Source organism: Protopterus annectens, chromosome 4.part1 (assembly GCF_019279795.1).
Source record: "Protopterus annectens isolate FY-2018-M chromosome 4.part1, PAN1.0, whole genome shotgun sequence".
NCBI classification, from domain to species: domain Eukaryota; kingdom Metazoa; phylum Chordata; order Ceratodontiformes; family Protopteridae; genus Protopterus; species Protopterus annectens.
The window spans coordinates 103337415-103352558 of NC_056734.1; the positions used below are offsets into that span (position 1 = coordinate 103337415).

The 15144-nt window shown below is 40.1% G+C and overlaps 1 protein-coding gene across 3 annotated transcripts in view; it reads right to left on the reverse strand.

The window, feature by feature from the left end:
* YEATS2 (YEATS domain containing 2) overlaps positions 1-15144 on the reverse strand; it is a 1703429-nt gene that overhangs the window by 369393 nt on the left and 1318892 nt on the right. For all 3 annotated transcript variants that reach the window (XM_044070010.1, XM_044070009.1, XM_044070008.1), the window contains one exon: positions 3042-3118. In XM_044070010.1, coding sequence (XP_043925945.1) covers positions 3042-3118 — 77 coding nt within the window. The remainder of the gene's footprint in view (positions 1-3041; positions 3119-15144) is intronic.

Sequence of the window (15144 nt, forward strand, 5' to 3'; positions counted from 1 at the left end):
TGTATTCAAGCTGGCACCCAGGAATATTATGTTTTGTGAGGGCACTAGTTTTGATTTCTTTTCGTTTATTGTGTACCCTAGGCAACTTAGAAGGTGTTTGGCAAATGCCTGATGCTTTAAAAGAATGTCCTTGCTTTCTGCTTGAATAAGGCAGTCATCCAGGTATGGGTATATTTGAATTCCTCTTTGTCTGCAGTATGCAATTACTGGTGCCAGGCATTTTGTGAAGACCCTGGGCGCAGTAGATAAACCAAAGGGCAGTGCAGAGAATTGATAATGGGTTGAACCTGCAATGAAGCGGAGGTATCTTCTGCAATTCTGTCTGATAGGGACATGCAGGTATGCCTCCTTGAGGTCCGTTACTAGCCAAGCATTCTTGCCCAGCATGGGAAAAAGCTGCTGTAGTGTTAGCATCTTGAATTTTGGCACTTGTAGATAGGTTTTCAGAACTGAAAGATCCAGAATGGATCTCCATGCTTTGTCTTTTCTTGGGACTAGAAAGAGTCTTGAGTAAAATCCTTGTCCTTGCTCCTGTGTAGGTACCTGTTGAATGGCTCTCATGTCCATGAAAGCTGTAATTTGTTTTTGTGCCTCTGCCCATTGATTTGGTGGCAGGTTTGGCATTCCTTTTATCCTTGGCAAGGTTTGAAAGTGGAATCTGTATCCTTGTGAGACAATGTTTAGGACCCATTTGTCTTTTGTGATGATGTGCCAGTTGTCTGCAAAAATTGCCAAGAGAGAGATTTACTTGATAGTTTGAGGATTGAGTCATTGTGTTTGTCTTCTGCTAGCTTGGGGCCTGTCTTCTCCTCCTTTCTGGGTAGCAGTACCCCATTGGCGAGGTTTGTAAGGGCCTTGTGACTGACCTCTGCCCCTTGGACGTCTGTATTTGCCCCTCTGTGATCTGTCTGAAGCTGGAAAGGACCAGTTTTTTGCTGGCCAATTTCTGCTGAAACGAGGGGGTTGTACCTGTAAAAAATCCTTGACTGTCTGCATAGACTTTGCCTTATCCTCCATTTTCTTTAAAACCTGTTCTGCTTTGACACCAAATAATACATCCTGCTGTAAAGGTGCATCCAATAATTTTGCTTTAACATGATCAGGTAGGGTTTGTTCTTTTAACCAAGCATGTCTACGTATAACAGAACCAGTAACAGCTGCTCTACAGGAAGCTTCCAATGAATCAAATCCACATTGTAAAGTATGTTTGCCCACCTGTTCAGCTGCATGCAACAGATCCTGCATTTCCTTGAATTCAGACTGTTCAGAATGTGTGCTCAATTTTTGTTTTAATTGAGACATTAGGAATTGCTGATATTTCAGCATGTGAAACTGACAATTTAATGCCCTCATAGCTAGAGTAGCTGAGGTGTATATCTTTTTACCCCATCTATCTAGGGCTCTGGAATCCCTTTCAGAGGGTACAGGATTTTTAGCCATAGAAGCTTTAGCCCCTTTGGGACCCTGGGAAATTGTTTCTGGGTCAGCCACAGGGCTTTTATAAAGGAATTTGTGTGAGTCAGGTACTCTGTAGTACCTGTCTGGTTTGGCTGGAGCAGGAGGTAGAGAGTCTGGATTTAGACTAGATTCGAAGTAAACATCATCCACAATGTGTAAAACTGGAGGGATAGAAAATGGTCTGTGCTGGGGTAGTAAAAGGAACTCTCGGAGCCTTTTCTTAGAATCAGAGTATTCCTGGCCTTCCCAGTGGAAATGTTCCCTCATGGTATGTAAAGTTTCTCCAAAGGAGTAGCCTTCAGGTGGAGACGATGAGGGAATAGTCTCTTCAGCATCAGTGTCTTCATAACGGGGAAAAGTGTAATCCTGTTCCTCAGAAGAATCTGAGGAGATTGAAACCTGGTCAGAGGAAGCATAATCCTCCTCTTGTCTTGGTCTTTTATCTGGAGGGGGATGGGAACCCCTGATTAGGGTAATCAAATCTTCAGCCATCTTAAGCATCTGTTTCTTAGGCATGGGGCCTTGAACTGTAGACTGATGTAGTCTTTTTTGGCTTTAATGGGAGTTTTAAGCTTAGTATAAGATTTAATGGTGAGTGTAGTCTGTCTGAAGACACCTTCTGCAACCGAAGGTGTTTCTACTGCACCGGGATCTCCTTCTGCTCCGGTGTCGGAAGGGCCTAATGAAGATGGCTGCGATGGCCTAGTACACTCCACTTGAGAATCCGCAGCTGTCTGAGGTTCCAATTCTGCGGTCGTCAGGAGCTGCGTAGGTGCCTCACTGAAAACCGGAGAACTGGCAACAGGCCCAGCAGAGGCCTCGGAATCTGGTTTGTTCCTAGGATGCCTGTCCTTATCCTTGCATTTTTTATGCATGCTGGTCGTCGGCTGCTCCGACAGCATGATATAATTAAATTTCCTACCAAAGTGATGTTGTGCGAAGTCAAAACGGCGTTTGATAGTTTGTTTATTAAACCTAGCACAAAACCGACAACCTGTGACGTCGTGGTCTGGGCCTAGGCAAGGAATACAATAAGAATGGAAGTCCTTATGACGTATTTGCTTCCCACAAGAAATGCAATTGTTAACTTTTTCTGACATCGGACTGAGGCAAGAAAAGGTTCCCCAATGGGGTACTTAGCTTTACTGAAGACTTTGGACTGAAATTCGATTTGAAAATCTCAGGTGTCGGCCGACCGGCACTTGCGAACTACTTCTGCTTCAGGCACCGCGCGGTAAGAAAGACTGAAGAAAATGGTGTTGGATGCCTCTTATATACCCCTGGTGCACTGACGTCAGGGAAAAAGCAACAGCAACCGACGCCGGACCAAGACTTTGGAACTCAGGCCGACTGCGGGACCGCCTGACAGCAGGATAACCCAAGTGTGATGACTGCAGCAGGGTAACACAATGAACATCTGCATTCCACAGCAGGACTCTGCCAGATCACTGGATAAATTAAGTGTAAAGAATATGTTTAGACATTTAAATAAATGTACAAGTAATATGGACAACAAATTTGTCACAAAAAGTTATGTTTAGCACTGTAAACCTCTACAGCCTTCTAAAATTTGATTTCCTTACTTTTTTCTCCTACTATCAGAGGACACTTCTTCACTACAGCTGTTAAAAGTTGACGAGTGTTCTCTAAATGTTCTGTGCTGTAAAACAAAAACAAAATAAACAGATTAGCCTTGACCAGCACAAAATTAAAAATGCAAAGTAGAATACTCACAGAAGAGGTAGTTACTTAAAACCTATCATAACACAAAATATGTATTTAATATTCATTTTGAATATCTTTATATTTATTTGTTTCTTTATTAACCAGGCAGCTGATCTAAGGGCCCTTTCCAGCTGCAAAAAGGCCTGACGGTACAACAAAACAAAACACAACCTGTATTAATTCTAACTGAAGCATAATCCACAGAAGCACACTAAGAGGAGGTAGTTTAGATTAAGCAAAAACTGGACAACATGATGAATAAAAGGACAACTTTAATCACCGAGAGGGCAACAGAAGAAATATGAACAAAAGTAAGCGAGAAACAGTAGCAGTGCATTGAGAGTTTCGGTATAGTACAATCAGTAAGCTAAGTGTCATGATTTTATTGACACACATTTTCACTTTAATCCCCCTAACCGTATATTCGTAAAAACAAAATATGATTATCTGTAACCATAACCCCTCTACAGTAATTGACCCCCATAATTTAACATGAGACTTAAATGATAGGTGTTTGGCTGGACACAAGCCTAATGGATAAGATTTAAGCATGACAGGATCATCGGCATATATTACTACATGGGAGACCAGGAAGATCTCAGAAGTACTCACTAATAAACAGAATGAAACTAAATCTAAAACAGATCCTTGGTGAAGTCCAGCTTTGAGAGTTCCCATACTCATTTGTAAGGAACCTTTATTCGCCAGGCATGTCTTACGCTTCTGAAACCACTGGAGATGATCATTCTCTAAAGGCTAGCCACTTAAGGTTTAGAGAATGAGAACGTTGTGATCTACTAGACCAAAGGACCTCTGCAGGTTGCTAAAGATGGCAACAGTCAAACTGGCCCTTTTCTAGATTAGTGAACATGTAATCCATTACACTACAGCAGTTAAACTACTAAAACTTTTTTTATGAAATCCAAGAAGCTGACCTTAGTAAATAACCTGGGCTAGTACTTGAATATAGGTAAATCTTACATACCTCGTCTACTGCCAAAAATATCCAAAACAGGCATATAGCCCTTGGGGATACAGGACTAGACATTTTGGGCAGTGGAATGGTAATCAGAAGCTTAAAGTCAGGAAGAGACAAGTACTCAATGGTAAGTGCCAGGTAAAAGATATGGAACAGTAGTATAGAAAGAACTAGAGCAGCCATCCCAAGGAAAATGTGAAGCGGTGTATGCTAGAGTCACATTTCACTGTCCAATTTAAAATATCTTAACACCTTTTTCTCTGAAATAAAACTGCAATAAAGTGCTTACCATGGCAATGTGGTTTGTGTCCTAAGGCTAATACCCAATAAGGAGGGACTCGTAGGAAGTTTGGAGTGGGAATGAAGTCCTCAAGATCAGTAACAACATGGACGTTAGAACCACTGTCACCATTAACTGGCAGTTTTGGCTGCACTGATTTGTCTGACACCCTTCCAGAAGAGCAATGGGTGCCCCATAACAGTGGCTTATTTCTTTTTGATATTAGTATACAACCATTTAAACTCTAAGCAAACTGTATCAACCAGAATTTTAAATGCATATTCTTTACCCTGTCTATTTCTCAAGGATCAAAAGAATGAATGTACGCCAACCACCACAGCATACAAGGACAGACTGGTTTATTGACTAAATACAGGTTAACAGCACCACACCACGAAGTAGCTAAAACTTGACCAAATAACAAATGCTTTGCTGAGGTCCGGAAAGACCACTGCTCGGACAAAAAGTTTAAAAAGCGATGTACTTTAATCCAATATGAAAACCCAACAAAAAACAATATTCAAAGCATTCCAAATGTTTCCTGGTTAAGCGCTTTCATCTGCAAGAATGTAAATTTAATCGGAACCAAAATCAAGGCGCTTGGAACTCCTTTTAAAACTGATTTGGCGCCAAAAATCAAAACCCATTTAAAATCAAATACAACAATAAAATAGTACTGTGAAAAATATAAAAAAATGTATACAAAAGTGTTCAACTTCCAAAATGAACAACCTACTTACTTATGTAGTAATTGTATTTTATATATTGAAGTTGAAATGAAATTGTAAATGTGATACATTTAATGAAATATACTATATAAACTAAACTGTCCTGAAGGTCAGTCTATTAATAAGAAGAATCAATATATTAATAAAAATGGTTTAATACTAATGTGGTCATTCAATCCAGGACAAGTGGTGGCATCACATAACATTTGCCACTTACTTTCTAATAAACCCAAAAAAAATTTCCAGTTGCCTTCACAACCTTTGGGGTCAATATGATCAATGATACTAAAAAGAAAATTATGTTCCTGCCCTCTATCTAAAACATGTTTACTTAGAGCATTTTTACTATCTTGTTTTTTGATCTTATATAAATGCTCATAAATTCTAGTTTTTAATTTTCTCTCGGTCTTCCCGATATAATATGCGTTACATACAATACATGTGGTGACATAAACTACTCTAGATGTATTGCAATTACCTACTAAACTTAAGTGTCTGGTTTTGGTAATGTTGTTCAACGTTATTACCTTAGCTTCGTTAATATTCTTACATTGATTGCAGGTGCCACATTTAGTTGTTCCTTTTTTATTGGTATCCTTATCCCTCACCTTCTTGGTGGCCTTTTTACTCTCCAACATGTTTTTAATGTTTGAAGATGTTTTGTAAACACATTTTGGGGTAGTCCCCACTATTTTACCAACTTCATCCGATAAAGTTAAAATGTTCCAATGTTTTACTAAAATTTCTTTTATTAAATTTGTGTAAGGGCTAAACATAATCACACAAATGTTGGTGTTGTTGTAATTGTCCCTCTTGTTAGAGTTGAATGGTTTCCCCAACAAGGGTGGGTACTTGTGGCCCCATTCCTTTTTAACAAAAGTAAGTATAGGAGTTAACAGAGTCTGGGTACCCTCTGTTGATGAACATATTATAAATATTATCCAATTCTTTTTCCATAATGTTTTTGTTGGATGACACACGTGCTGCACGTATACATTGACCTTTAAACACGTTTTTAAAAATGTGTGGTGGGTGACTACTCCCATAAAATATGTAGTCGTTGGAAAAAGTATCCTTCCTATAAATTTTCGATTCAAAACCTTTTGTACTGTTGTTGACATAGGTGTCTAAATATGAAATACCTTCCTTTTCTACCTTGTAAGTAAATTTCAAGAAACTAGTAGTCTTATTTAAATAATCAATAAAACTCTTGATGAGATCTTCAGGTCCCTTCCAAAGAATGAATAAATCGTCAAGGTATCTTGTGTAATATACCATATGTTTATAGTATTCACTGGGGAATATATATAAAGATTCCCATTTTAACATGACCAGGTTGGTGAACACTGGGGCACAAGAAGCGCCCATAGCGACGCCCCTGGTCTGTCTGAACACTTCTCCTTGGAAATAAAGGTAGTTGTGATCCAGAATCAAACCCATCATATCGACAATGAGGTTGATTTTGTCCCAACTCAAAGTAGAGTATTTCCTTAAGCTTTCGAAAAAGTATTCTATCCAAAACAGGCATACAGCCCTTGGGGATACAGGACTAGACACTTTGGGCAGTGGAATGGTAATCAGAAGCTTAAAGTCAGGAAGAGACAAGTACTCAATGGTAAGTGCCAGGTAAAAGATATGGTACAGTAGTATAGAAAGAACTAGAGCAGCCATCCCAAGGAAAATGTGAAGCGGTGTATGCTAGAGTCACATTTCACTGTCCAATTTAAAATATCTTAACACCTTTTTCTCTGAAATAAAACTGCAATAAAGTGCTTACCATGGCAATGTGGTTTGTGTCCTAAGGCTAATACCCAATAAGGAGGGACTCGTAGGAAGTTTGGAGTGGGAATGAAGTCCTCAAGATCAGTAACAACATGGACGTTAGAACCACTGTCACCATTAACTGGCAGTTTTGGCTGCACTGATTTGTCTGACACCCTTCCAGAAGAGCAATGGGTGCCCCATAACAGTGGCTTATTTCTTTTTGATATTACTATACAACCATTTAAACTCTAAGCAGACTGTATCAACCAGAATTTTAAATGCATATTCTTTACCCTGTCTATTTCTCAAGGATCAAAAGAATGAATGTACGCCAACCACCACAGCATACAAGAACAGACTGGTTTATTGACTAAATACAGGTTAACGCTTTCACTTAGCTACCACTTCTTCAGACTATAAAACAAAACAAGAATGAGTCAATATTTATTAAAACAAATAACCAATAGAAACACAGAAAAAATAAATACTTAAAACACAACCAGTAAAAATAAGACTTAGAGTGGTCTTATTTTTTACTGGTTGTGTTTTACATTCTTTCTTTTGATTATTCTTCGGTAGAGGACCACCTTCAGCAGTGAAGTTCTCTTATTTTTGTTATAATTCTCAAAAATGTCTAATTACAACAGGGAGATAACTGTGCCACTTTATACCTCAGTGCTTTAACCCACTACTGAATACATCACTGCAATGTAGCCGTTGAACAAGCCACCTGAAAGCAGTTAAAAAGGTACAATGATTCTTTACTTGAAACATCAAATGGCTGAAAAAGTTGAAGTATTCAACACAGTTTCAGGAACTGTCACTATTTTATAGGTTATTAAGAAATTACTTCTGCCTGGTAAAAAAAAGAAATGTCCAATCTATTTCTATTCAAGTTTCTGGTCCAAGAACATACAGCTGAGGGAGTTAACACCAGATGAGGAACTTGACACAAAGTAAACCACCTAAAATGATACATTACACAAAGTCATTCCATTATTATGAAATAATCTACCTCTCACAATCAAAATCAGTTATTAAATTAATTCAAAATTAATATTTACATAAGTAAAAATATCAACAAAGATTTATGATGTTTAAATTTCTTGAAGACTAGTAGACTAAGCCAGCCAACTGAACGTATGAACTTATACAGCTGGTTTGCACAGTTTTTGTGATGATCTGAGAGATGCTCCTTAGTTCTAAGTGGGTGTTATAACTATTGGAATCATGTATTTCTTTGTACCAGTGCAAAGCCTAGTCTTTTCTTTAATCAGGACCCAATCTCAACAGCCTTCTTTTTCTGCAAAGAACAAAGCTACCCTTAACATGGATGAGGAAGTTAAAGAAAAAGTCTAAGGCCAGGATGGGATTAGATTTTCCTGCAGACAGCATCAAAGTAAAGGCAGGGTCTAAATGTAATACCTGGGTTGCTTCTTGCCTTGCCTTTCCAGGATAGGCCTGCCCTATATAAAGGCAAGCTGGGCTTGGGTGTCTTGAAAGACCTGTTAGTGAAGATTGTTTAATGATCAATCAAGTATGAGTGCACTTGTGAGAACAAGCACCAGCAATGAAAATTAATAAAAAGCATGTCAAGAACTCAAGCACAGTGTGGAACTAAGTCGAGCAGGTTAAGCAATAACTTGGAGGAAGTTATTTAGGAAACCAATTCAGTTCAAGGTGGCCTTGTGGGTCCATCCAGTTAAAACTGAAAATATTCTGCAACTATTTGAGTTTATAATGAATAATCATGAGTTTGACTGAAACACAAAACATTGAAAAAAAACTCACCTGTGATTACCGTTAACTGCCACTAAAATCATCACATAAAAGTAATCTCAAATGTAAACGAACAGATTACATTTGCAATTATTACAAGTAAACAAAAACAGCTTTTTATGTGGGGGGGGCTTTGCCCCATGCCCCCAGAAATTAAATATACTAACTCCCAAGTCATACAGACTTGAAAAAAGGGGAAAAAGCTTTTAAATATGCAACAGTTGATATAATGAACTTCAACCACTACATAATTCGACAAACTGTACCAGCTACAAAAAATAATACTGTTTCAGCATGGGAAAAAATCATGCAGCAATAACTAGTGTAGTACACACACACACACACACACACACACACACACACACACACACACACACACACATAAATATATATTTATATACAGTGAGCTATGACTGCTCAAAGGATGTTTTTGAAATTCGTGGGTGTCAGTGGAGAGGAACATAAGCACTTAACAAAATAACTGGTGTTCCCTCTAATACAAGTTTAGCAAGAATCACGTAGGGATTTATGTCATCCAGGATGGCACTTGTATCAACAAATTTGACTACAAAGTTCAATTTGTTCTTCACCATTAAACAGGTGGACACCCCACCCAGTCCACAGGCATGGCTTAAGGCAAGTAAAAAAGCTGCCTCTTTTTGAGACATGGATCAGTGACTACCAGAATGTCAGTCTGTTCCTGCAGTATACAGGTGTCCAGCAGAGACCATCTGTTATGTAAATTATTTACATTTAACAGCACCACTTAGTCCGACAGTTATTACATGTGGTAATGGTGCACTTTCCAAGCTGTCAGTTCCTGTCATTGTCAAAAGAAGAATCTAAAGTCAAAAGAAGAATCTAAAGAAGGAACTTTAAGGGACTACCGTGGTCAGTGTTCAAAATAATAATACCAGCTCTCATAAATGTGCAAAGTGAAAGGAACCAAAGGCACCACAGCCCTTTTATTACACTAAGGAGGGGATCAAGTAAGGTAATGGACTATCCTTTGTATCAGTTACCAAGCATTAAACAAAATACTTTCCTGGACTCAACTTGAACCTGGTCCCAATCTTATACTTACTATAACTCTGTTACTTTTTTTTTTTTTTATATTTGTTTGTTTTTTTAACTAGATGATTGAATTAGCCAGGAGTAAAACACAGTAGGGCTATAAAAACAATATTGAATTGAGGAACATTTCCAAAATAATATAAGTGACTCCCTAATAACCAGACACTGCCAGCAGCTGCTAGACAGTAAAGTTAACACATTAACTGAATACAGTTTATTCAATGTCAGTTAAAATTAGAATTTCACAGGTGGCACATTTTATAACTAGTATCAAACATATGAGCTGTCTTGCACTAAGAGGGCTGCATTACTGACATTCAGAATTAAATTGGTCACCATCAAAATTTAACTTCCTATGTCCTACAGTGAAGCCTGTTCCAACTGCAGACCTACACTCCAAGTAAAATTAAATACAAAAAATATATTACAGAAATTAATTATTAGCTAAAAGCTCTATATGACAAAACATATTAGTTAAGTCATATGACATAGTCCATTATCAGGAATGTGATAATTCTACTAAGGTAACTTCATATGTCTGGTCATATGACTAGGAAAGACTGGCCCAGTCAAAAAGAAAGTAGGAGGCAGGAGGGTGAGAAGGTTGAACCAGATGGAGACAGACAACACGGATCTACCATTATGGTTTGTACATAACTTTCGTGACCAATGTTGTCTGTTCTGTCATAGTCCCCAGCCACGAACATCCTTCGGGAAGAACTAAGGAAGGATATTTCACAACACAGTGGAGCCAAATGAAGCCCTGAATCTAGATTGAATATCCAGCTTATAATGTGACACAAAAGTGTGGTGATCCAGCCAAGCAGGAGCTGCAGAAAACATCATCCACTAGTACTCTAGAATGGAAAGCTGTAGAAGTAGCCACAGCCCTTGCTGAATGACCCTTAAGCTTGAGTAGAAGAGTCTTACATTTCAAAGAATAAGCAAACAAAATACAAACTGAAAGTCACTTGGATAAAGTTACTTTAGACACAGGAGATCCCAGCCTGGATTTCTGAAAAGGAGACAAACAACTGACTGGATTTTCTAAAAGTTTTGGTACAGTCCAAACAGAAACTCAACTACCTACGTACATCCAAGCAATGCAAACGGTATCCACATTTGTTGGAGAAACTGGGAAAAAACAAAGGAAAATGAATCGAACTGTTAAGGTTATTCTTGGAAGCTACCTTAGGCAGGAAAGAAAGAGTTCATACAAAGAAAAACACTGTCTTTACGGAACAACAAATAAGAGGGTAAAGAATCAAGCGCTTGCAACTCTAAAATCCTTCTTGCAGAGGTAACCACCATCAAAAACGTTTTCCAAGGCAAGAGCTTCAAGTCTGAAACAGCTGAAGGTTCAAATGGAAAGCTTGCAAAGACCTGTAGAACAAAGGACAGATCCCAGAAAAAAACTGGATCCCATACTGGGGTACTGAGTAGAAAAGTACCTTTAAGGAATGCTTTGGAGATATTGAGAGAAGCCAAAGACACACTATCTTTGTCAATGTGAAAGTTAGAGATGGCTGCTAAATGCACTTTAACAGCAGAAAAGCTAGAACTTGAACTAAACAACTCGGCTACAAAATCCAACACGGATTCCAAAGGGGAAAAAATGGTCACGTCCCTGAGCCTCCACCCTCACAATAAACTGTTTCCATTTACTGGAATACATTTTTGTAGTAGATTCCTTCTGTGAAGAGACAATATATGGACATTCACCTGTGAAAACCTGGGATTTCTGGCTATCAAGGGAAGTGGAGGAACCATGTGGTCAACTTAAGCTACTGAAGATTTGGGGGGGGGGGGGTCCAGACCTGCTGGATGAGAAATAAGATCCAGAATGGGATCTAGTACGGGGGGAGGGCTAATTCAGAAGAGGCCAAAGGATGGGAAACTACACAGGAAGAGGGCAAAAGGGATCACTGTAGCTCTGCAGTAGGCTGCTTTCTGTAGAGACTTTACCATTAAAGGTACTGGGGTACAAGTGCAAAGAAGTCCGAGGAGCCAAGCAAGCACCAGAGCATCCCTGGGTGAGGTCCCTAAGGAGGAACAATAGCGAAACAGCTGCTGCACTTGGGTGATGGAAAGGGAGGCAAAAAGATCACAACATGGAGTGCCCCAATGCTGAAATATCTGATCTGCCACTGTCGAATTTAGGGACCGCTAGTGTACGCAGCAGAATGCTCCTGATGAGCCTGTTGGCCAGAATTCTGGGCTTACCTAGGATGTGCACTGCTATCAGAAACTGCTGAGAAGATATTGCCCCTGTCAACCTTTCATGGCCTCCAGAAAAAAAGGATAAGAATGTGTTCCACAATTTGTTGAGATACCAGACATACTGTCCATCTGCATTGCAATCACACCGGAGGGAAGGGCATCCTGAAAAGCCTGCAGTGGAAGGAGTGCCTTCTTCTCAAGAACACTGATGTGAATGTGGGCATCTGTGGAAGACAAGGACCCTTGAACAATCTTCCCTTCAAAATGCCCCAACCCTCACTCCAGGATGGAGGCATTTGTGGTGACCATGGCTGAAGAAGAAGGAATTACAAATGGTCTCCCTTTGGTTACCAAAGGAGACTGCAACCATCAGCGAATCTGCTCATGACACACTTTTGTTAATCGTACAAGGAAATCCAAAGGATGAGTAAGAAAGGGCCAATGAACAGTCAAAGTCCACTACAGGGCTGCCAAGTGATATCTAGCTAAAGGAACTGATCCTATTGATGCTGCCATATGACCCAGAAGCATCATAACTGTGTGTGCCTGTGGTTTCGGAATTGCAAGCACAGACAGGCACCAGAGCCTGAAGGCCAAAAATTCTGGAGCTCAGAAGCCTGGCAATTTGGTGGAGCATGTCTAAATGACAACCTACAAACTCTAGAACCTGTACAGACTGAAAGCTCAGTTTTGGATAACTGACTGAGTATCTGGCTGAGATTAACAATGCCTTTTTGGGGGGCAGCGAGGAGCCCATTGGCATGATATGGAAAGGCATGAAAATCCCCGCAGCTGGAGCCAGGCTGTGACTACTGCCATGCATTTGGTGCTGGGTGAGACCAAATGGCAGGGCCCTGAACTGATAATGACCGGCCCCCAGCCAGAAGTAAAGAAACCGCCTGGAACACCAGTCTATCGTGATGTGATGGTAAGAGTCCTTGAGGTCTAACTACCAGATCCAATCATCCTTCATCAGGAGAGGTAAGATGGACTTCACTGTGACCACCCAGGACTTGATCTTTTCAAAGAGCTGGTTTAGCTTGCTTAAATCCAAAATTGGTCTGAGGCTCTGTTTTCTATGGAACTAAAAAGAACCCGGAATATACCCCGGATCTGGTGGGGCATCTTAAAATGACTCAATGAGCAGTTTTTGAATCTCTGCCACTGTGTAAGGTCTCTGATGGGGTGTAACACCTGGGAGACATTCTGGGTGACAATTTAGAAATTATAAAAAAGGAATACAGTATAATAACCTCTGGATATGACTCTCAGCACCCAGGCACCCAAGGTAATGGCCTCCCAAGCTTTTGAGTGGAGAGCCAGATGATCCCCAACTGCCTCCAAAGAAGAGCAGCTGGAAACCCTTCAGGATTGCTGTTAGGGTCCACAGGAAAAAGCCTCCCAAAGCCCTGATTCTGTGAACCGCTCCTGCCCCGGCAGGCATCTTTGGTGACCATGGCTGAAGAAGGAATTACAATTGTCTCCCTTGTGATCCACCCCCCACTCTTAGGAGGAACCCTCTAGAGGAGTGTTCTGGAAAGAAAAAAAGTTGTTATGTACTCACCATAACGTTCCATGTTTGTTGTCCATCTTGCCCTTCATTCTTACTGGTTGGGTTTGGGGCTGATCCTCGGCTCCGACTCGGACGAATACTAATGCTCAAAGTCTTTCATTTGGCTTGTGGCTGAACACCTGTGCCATCATGGAGTGGTGGAATCCCCTCGATCTTGTTTGCTGCTAACCATAACAATGTATTTACATGTATCATATTGTAGAATATAGATATAACCAAGAAAGTCAGAGAATCTCCTTGCCTAAGGGGGAAAAAAACCTCTTGAGTCCACCAGAAGCTAGGGGAAGGCGGGAGGGTCGTAAGAATGAAGGGTGAGCTGGACAACAAACATGGAATGCTATGGTGAGTATATAACTTCTTCATGTTATGTTGTCCTATCTCGGCTTCATTCTTACTGGTTGGGATAGCATACCTAGCACCACATTTCCTGGGTGGCGCATGGGAGTACACTTTTCAGTACACTGGAAACAAAGGAAGCCCTGTCCCTGGAAGCCAAATCTACTTTGTAATGAGTGATAAAGGTATGAGGCCTTGCCCATGTAGCAGCTGCACAAATACTGTCCATTGATAGTCTGGCTAGATAGGCAGATGATGTTGCTATGGCCCTTGTAGAGTGTCCCTTGACCTTGAAAGGTAGCTTTCTGTTATTAGAACTGTAGATAAAGGTGATGCAACTTGAAAGTCAGTTTGAGAGTGTGACCTTAGAAACAGGCATACCTTTTTTTGCTTCTGAAAAGGAAATAAACAATTGATCAGATTTCCTAAAATCCTTGGTTCTGTGTATATAGAAGCGGAGTTGTCTGTGCAAATCTAATTGGTGTAGCTTGTATTCTGCCTTGTTGCCATGACTGGGGAAAAACACTGGCAGCTCTCAATAGTTTGGTTTAGATTAGTTTGAGAACATACTTTAGGTAAAAAGGATGGGTTAGTTCGAAGAGATGCTCTATCCTTATGGAAGAGCAAGTAAGGAGGTTTGACTGATAGATCTTGTAATTCTGAGACTCTACTTGCAGAAGTAATGGCCACTAATAAAATTATTTTCCATGACAGAAATTTGAGATCACATGTTTATGAGGGCTCAAAGGGAGGTAAAGTTAGATATGATAGAACAAAATTCAAATCCCATGGTCTTAGGGGCTCTTTAATGGGAGGTCTTAATAGGCAAGTACCTTTTAAGAAAGTTTTGCACAATCTATGGGGCATAAAGTTAGGACTCCAGTCACCCATATGAAAACTAGAAGATGCAGCTAACTGGACTTTAATAGTAGCTGCAGCGGAACCTTGTTGAAAGGGCTCTGCCAGGAATTCAAGAATAGAGCTGATTGGGACAGAGAAAAGATCAATGTCTTTTTTTGCGCCCCAGTATGAGAACCTCCTCCATTTATTGGAATATAACTTCCTGGTTGAAGCCTTGTGTGAAGATACTAAGATATGTTATACTGTTGGTGTGAAATTATGAAGCCTGACTAAACTTGGAACTGGAGCAGCCACGCTGTCAATTTGAGGGTTTGGAGGGAGGGGTGGGGTGTTCCGGATGTATGAGTCAGAAAGTATGGAATTGGGT